The sequence below is a fragment of the Penaeus japonicus genome, unplaced genomic scaffold (assembly GCF_977035675.1).
Source record: "Penaeus japonicus unplaced genomic scaffold, GWHDUDI00000001_assembly GWHDUDI00000015, whole genome shotgun sequence".
Classification (NCBI taxonomy): Eukaryota; Metazoa; Arthropoda; class Malacostraca; order Decapoda; family Penaeidae; genus Penaeus; species Penaeus japonicus.
Window position 1 is genome coordinate 34561589 of NW_028234417.1, and position 7500 is coordinate 34569088.

Consider the following 7500-nt stretch of genomic DNA (forward strand, 5'->3'; position numbering starts at 1 on the left):
TGGTATCATGGTGCGTTAAACAGGACAGAAGCAGAAGAAACACTCAGGTCTTGTACTGAAGGCAGTTACCTGGTGCGCTCTCTTGATGTGTCTAGACATGAATACTCTCTTGCTCTGAAGTAAGTGTTAGAATATGGTGGTTCTGTCATTAACCTGTCCCAGGAAGGGATATTTCATGGGGAGGGATCACTTTTGTTTTGCATTTTTCATTTTGTTGAAATAATAAACTATTTATTCCTTCAGCTGTTTAACTAGGCAATCAAACTGATTGCTGATTAGTATCACATATGCCATATTTAGACTCCTATGTCATGCCGTAAGTCTAGAATATATTATAAAACACACAGAATGGTTTTCTACAATACAACACAGATTCAGTCCATATAATTTTTTCACTTGATTTACTGTGGCAGAACAGATGTTGACTTAGTTGCCATAGAGATTTTATTTGGAATTTTTTACCCCATCAAAGTTACCTCATGAAAGAAGTGGATCTTCTTAATTTGTTTTCCAAAATAAATAGATATATTGTAAAATGGAAATCAGAAATTTTTCCATAAATTCGGACCATATTTCAGTAATTCTCAAAGTATTGCTAGGTCTCTGAAGTGTCTGCACATTTTTTTTTAGGAATTATAATAAACGTACTAGGGCTTCTCCAAAGAGTGTTATATTTATATGAAGCAGAAAACCTTTTGAATGTAGATTATCATAAAAGATAAATAGAAAATCATCAGATGGCCTTAGCCTCCCAATGATCAAATATATATAAATATATAAAAATGGGAATGTATTAGTATATATCTATTGTACATATATGTTTATACATATTTAATTTATTTTGTGTATATATGCATGCCCTCAGTATATACACAAAAATATGTATTGTATTTTACATATAATATCATATTATATTATATCATATGATATTATGATATATTAGATATTATGCTTATAATATATATAATATATAACATGTATATGCTTATTATCACACACATACCTAAACTCATAAAAATGTTGTTATCTGAATGTAAATAAATTTAGGTTTCCAAATAAAACTTAAGCAATGGAACAATGTTATGATGGCTATCCTCCAGGCCTGTAAGCTGGGTGATTGGACTTGTAGTACTTGGCTGGGGCCAGTGCGGGTGAATAGCCCGAGGTGTTAGGCTTACGCATTTGAACTATCCTGGCTTTTTGACCATTTAGAACCCTGGCAACAACAGGTTAACCCCTTAATGACAGGTGACAAGATATCATGTCAAGTGGTAGCTGTATCAGCCGCCGGGGATGAGATATATTGTCGTGGCTATCTTCCTGGCCACAGCCAGTGCAGGTGAATAGCCCAAGGCTTTAGGATAACACATTTGAAATATCCTGGTGTTTCACCCATTTGGAGCCAAATTAGCCCTGCCTTAACCCACACAGGACGGGTGGTACAGCATGTGTACCGCGCATTCAAAAGCCCAGTTGCCGGGCGGCACAGTATTGTGCCAGCCATTCAATTGATTTAGGCCTAATAATTCGAACGCCCCGGCATTTGGACATTCAAGGCTAGAATTCCCCCGTCGGGGATGGGTTAACCCATTCGTGCTGGATGATGTGCTGACACATTTTGTGGTTTTTGGGTCAGACGACGGTGACGAGATATTTGGTCAAGGCTGGCGCTTGTGGTGAGTGAGTGGACAGCCCAGGCTCGCGGCTAGTGTGCCCGAGAATCCCGAGGCATTAGGCTTCTGCGTTCGAAAACCCCAGCATTCTGACCATTCAGAGCTGGAATTGCCCCGGCATGAATGGGTTAATGGCTTAAGAAGACACTACATGTGCCAGCAACCTACATTATCATTAAAGCAATTTCTATGATTAGCTTAAGATAACAGATGGTCATCCTGGCCTGATCTCTCTTCTGTATTTAAACATATTTTCTTTTTGTTTCTTTTCCTTTTTCTTTTTTTTCCCTTTTCTATTCTCTCATTTCCCATTCACTCTTTCAGGTCTGCTCGTGGCTTTATGCACTTGAGGATCCAGTTTGACTGCAAGACAGGCGGGTACATGCTTGGCCGTGGCACAAAGCAGTTCCCTACGGTGCCCCACATGATCCACCACCACAGCATCTTCAGACTACCCATTAAAGGTGCTGAACACATGGTCCTCCTCCATCCTGTGAGTCACGAGACCCTATAGTTCCGAGGTGGAGGAATGCCTACTATTATCGGAAAGATACCTGTGACCTTCTACCATCCCTGAGAGAAGAAAAAGAAGTTTCTGATTCGTTTTCTAGTTGATCTTTTCTAATCCCCCAGAACTCAGAAGCAGGTTCGTTCAAGGTCCTGTAGAATCTTTTGGTTTGGTTGTAATATGTAGTCAGTGGTAAAAGCCTTTGAAGATGTGCATGATAGGTGAGTGTCTCAGAAGGACACACAAAATTTGGTGTGCCACAATAAGGTTTAGATTACTGATTACTTTTAATCTCTTTCATTCCATATACTGTTGCCAATTTTTTGCTAGACTCCTATGAATCTTCCATGGTATATACTGCTAGTCATTTTCCTAGTCATTATTCTAGAACAATATTCTTGTTTATCCAAGATCTTTTACCCCTAAAAAAGTTCTCTTTTGAACTCTTTACCTAGACCCTCAAGCCAAGATGAAAAAAAACAAGATTTAGCACTTTTCACTTTAAAAGGTTGTAGTTTGACCAAAGTGGCATCTCTGTCATTTACACTGAGACCCAAGTTGCAACACATGAACATGAAGAAATTCTCCATCTCTCTCAGCCATAATTTCGAATATTCCACACTAAACATTCTACCATAAGTACTTAATGGTTTAATCTAGTACAAAATACCTTTGAATACTTTGGCTGTCCAATAATAACTTTGATGGCTACAATTTCTTCTAAGTTATGAGGGGACAGCTTATATTTTGTCCATATACATTCCACAGTACATGATGCTGCTATACTATAGTTGCCTAATATATTGATAGTTTAGGGATTTGCAAGGGGAATTGTATCATTTTTTTTTTTTCTTTTTTTCTGATGTGTACTCATATTCAGGTGTGAGCTGTGCAACAAAAGAAAAGCACAGATTAAAATTTGATGAGGTAAATGTTCGACAAAGAATATTTCTCAGGTCAGAACCAGGATCAAGGATTTGCTTGAATGTGCAGGCAGCTTTGTGCCAACACTTAGTTTTGACTCTTGTTAAGGCTGTCATTGTTTTTTGGGGAGAGCGAGATCTCACAACCTGCTGCTTAAAATTTGGCCTTATTGTTAAATGTACATGGCAAACTACACTTCGTTTTGCCTGATCATTGCATGTAAGTAACTGGATTTGTAATTTTTAACCTATTTTTCTCACAATGAAATGCATAGGGTATTCACAAGAAGTTTGTAGTGTAATAATATCAGTTGATGTACAGTATTAATATGAGCATTGCTGACTCTCTTCCAACGTTAGTGCCAAAGTTGTGAGTTCAGGGAATAAATATGGTTTTGCAATGAAAATAAACATTATGTATAAAATTTTTGTTAGGAAATAATATGTATATATTTCATACCTTAATACATCACACAAGAATTTAGTTCAGGTTGATTACAAATACTGAATAGTTCTTTGAGTTAGGGAGGGTTGTATATTGAACCTTATGCATGGAACATGTCTATATATATTCCACACACGATGTCATATAGTTACTGAAACCATAGATGGATATTTTGATTTGTCTTGTAGGATCCACACATTACAAAATGTATACCATATCAGCACTAGCCTGAGTGCTAGGCTATGAGTCCCTACCAAATGTAGCACGATCTTGCAGTGTCTGAAGATCACTAGGCGTCACTTATGAAGGTGAAAGCTGCTAATTGTACCACTGACATCAACAAAATTTGTTATGCAGTTTTACGTGAAATTAGAAAAAGACTGTATGGTTGCATGAATGGAAAAAAAAAAAAAAAATTGTTGCATCCAATGAATGTAGAAGCTGCGGTGTTTGTAGGACAATCAGTATGATATCCTTGTATTGGGAAGATCTAAAAATAGAAAAGGAGAAAAAAAAAATGCCGTAGATATACGTAGCCCATATGATTATATTTTAGCCTCTTAAGTGAAAAGAAAGCATAAAAAAAAAAAAAAAAAAAAATCAACAAAAAAACACAAAAAGCTAAAAATAATATATGAGTAGTTCTATCTATGATTATGCTTCCAGTTATTCAAAATTAGCTGAAGTATCGTACCGTAGTCCAGAGATGCAATAAACGAGCGTCCATCCATGTCTTCGCCGCTGCTATCATACAGTCGTGATCAATCCCTCCAATCCCCATCCCTCCCACAGTAGTCGATGGTGGCCGAGAATTTTGCTTGACAACTTTGCTGGGTATCTCTAAAAGCTCATCTATTTTCCGTGCTGTTTTTATCTTCTTCTTAACCCATCCGAGACGGGTCACATCTAATAGAATTTTCAAGACTTATGGTATGATATATGAGTCTGCATATGATGTATTGGCAAAGTGACACTAATTAGCTTGTGGTATGATGCTTTAGTTATATAGCTGTAGGAATAACTAGGTTGTATTTTGAACAAAAAAATTCAGTGCAAAAGTGATCCAACCCTGTGAAAGGAGCCCGTAGCGGAAGGGTTAATGAATGGGTATTTTATTTTGATAATCATGATTGTTATCTTTGCCTATGGTTTCTTGGGTTCTAGGAATATATGCATTTTTTTTTTTTTTTTTTTAAGATAACCATATTTCTTAGATATTTCTTTGTGTTTGTGATAAAAAATAACCTGTTATGTGATTTTCAGAACCAAAAAATTTAATAATTGTGTTCCTATTATCCATTATTAAGAATAGCTTATTCAAGGTGCAGCATCATTATTTCAAATTTATTTTCATGCCCATCAAATCTCTTTCATTTGGACCTTCATGAATAGTAGTCCTATGGAACTACCTCTTAATATACCCGGGCTTAGAAAGTTTGATCATTGGTGATAAAAAGGCAAATTTCTTCCTGCCATTTGTAGGATATTAGTAGTTGAGACCACATTAAAAGGTCAATATTAAGCTCTAGTTAGATAGATAGTACCAAGTAGCGGCCATCCATATGTTACTTTTCCACACTTCCTTTGTTTTCCTCTCCCTGGTGTAACCCCCTTTTCCTTCAGAATCGAAGTGGTGTATCGGGCCTACTGTAGTAACCCTGGTAATCCAGTTCAGACAGTAGTAAAAAACGGTTTCCGTAAATGTCTGTTTTATATTGCGTTTTGGAAAGAACGAAAGGGAAATTTTCTAGTGTTTAAATCTCTTTTCTCTTCTTTTTTCGCTCCAACCTGTAGAATACTTGCTAACTGGTAGTCGTTTATCAAGGGACTCATAAGCTCTTTGCTCCTATTAGTTATTGATATTTCCTTAGTTATTCGTGGATGATTGCCTAAGATTTCATTGGAACCTCTTTGAGAGTTGCCAGATGCCTTGTATGCATAGATTTCCCTGAAATGGATGACATTGTAGTCCTGTTGATGAATATGCTCATGCACATACAAAGATATGTGTAAACACTGCAAACACTCATACTTGTACTCTTAATTGAACACACAGACTTACATGGGCTTACATAAATAAATGCGGAAGCATGCACATATGAAAGCACACACCCACCCTCACATCCACATGCACATCCACATCCACAACTGTATCCACATTTACATTCACATTCACATCTCATACTCACACTGAAACCACACTCACACAGTCACCCACAACCATACTCACACTGACACCCACAACCATATTCACACAGTCGGCCACACTTATACCCACACTCACACTCACACAGACACCGACACCCATATCCCTCCCCCCTCCCCAACACCCATCCAACCCAACCCACAAACAACACACCTCTTTATTAACAGTAAACAAGCCATTTCACTTGTCATTGTTAACTGTGAACTCCAAACCTAGAAGTAAGTGTTGGATTTCCTGTTTTTAGATTTCACATCTTTTTTAAAGTTATTAAATTTTTGGAGTATTCTTCCCTCCTCCCCATTCCATTTAACTCTATGGTGTTTGTAATGTCATCAGAAATGGGTGACAGAGCTATTCAGAGTCCCTTTTGCTTGACCAAAATTTGGTCTTTCTCCTGTTTCACATTTATAGGTATTAGTTTGATAAAAAGAAAGGACATTTATTCAATGGCTTGAATCACATTTGATTGCAAAGTCTCCACTAAATGTGAATTTCACATCACCGAGGTTTCCTGAATAATGGTGTAATCCGCCCATAATAGTAATGGGATATTTTTAAAACGATTTTTACAGACATATTGAAACGGATGATATTTTGAACTAAGCTCTTATTTATTTTTATGCATTTAATATCATCAGAAGACTGAACTATATACTCTTACAGCAAATGCTCAGTGGAACTGGTCGTAGAAAACAAGTACATAAGAAGTGAGGTTTTGTTAAGGTAGTGAATATAATAAATAAACTGTAAGGGATGACTTAGCTTAAAAAAATATTATCAGTGCGAGATGTAGCGTACATGAATCTCAGAGTATCGTAGGCTGAAGTTGTAGGTCCAGCGGCAGTACGAGAGTGACGACGTAGATCAGAAATGCTTCTAAACGGCTGCTATGAGGCTTAAAAAGAGCTTAGACTTTGATTAGTTATTTTTGTGAGAGAGTGTTAGTTATGGAGTAATTGCAACGTTGCTTATATACTGAAAGTATTTATTTTAATCAGTGTTATCATTTATTTTATCTATTTATTTAATTTTAGATATATCTCCATTGAGTAATCTCAAGTTTTTTGTAAATGCCTTGTTCAACTGCAGTTAGCAATATTTTCCATTCATATTTGGGTATTGTATATTGAGGTGCATGTACTTAAAGAAAACCAAAGGCTTTTGTTATATATATATATATATAGTTACATTCCATGGATATGAAAGTATAAATGGTTTCATTACATCAAATGAAATAGACAATTAAGTGCTATGTATACAAGGTGGTAATACATTGTATACCAACAATAACAAAATTATCACAATTACTCTTGATTTATACTCTATATCTTATGATGCTTGAGAGTACTTTCTGTCTACAAAGAGATAGAAAGAAAATAGAAAAAAAAAAACAAATGAAAAATTCAAAAAGAAAGTTATCTTGATTTCCTCACCATTACCAAAGAGATTAATAAAGGTTCTATTTATGCTTAGACACCATACAAAATGGATTATCCTTTGTAACCTAAACTGAATTACAGATCTGTGTGCAATATATTGTGTATCTGTGTCTTTCTGTGAATTAGTCATGTATGAGATCCCTTGTTTGTGAGTCCTGTTGTCTTGCAGCTAGTCTTTTCTGGGAGGGGATTGTGCAATAGCATTGATTTTTTTGGCCTTAGGGGGAAAGAAAATACTGTGAATATACAAGAAGCAGTCAACTGGCAGGTGTAACTATAGCTTTGTTTCATTGGGACTGAAATATT

General features: G+C 36.2%; 1 protein-coding gene across 2 annotated transcripts in view; it reads left to right on the plus strand.

Moving 5' to 3' along the window:
- The window catches only part of hwt (SH2 domain-containing adapter heavyweight), a 13076-nt gene extending 9269 nt beyond the window's left edge, over positions 1-3807 (plus strand). For both annotated transcript variants that reach the window (XR_015191688.1, XM_086544781.1), the window contains 2 exons: positions 1-119; positions 1998-3807. The exon at positions 1-119 is cut by the window's left edge and continues 1 nt beyond it. Coding sequence is in view for 1 of the 2 variants with exons in the window: in XM_086544781.1 (XP_086400907.1) it covers positions 1-119; positions 1998-2187 (309 nt within the window). In the remaining variant the exon portion in view is untranslated. The remainder of the gene's footprint in view (positions 120-1997) is intronic.
- The last annotated feature ends 3693 nt before the right edge of the window (positions 3808-7500 follow it).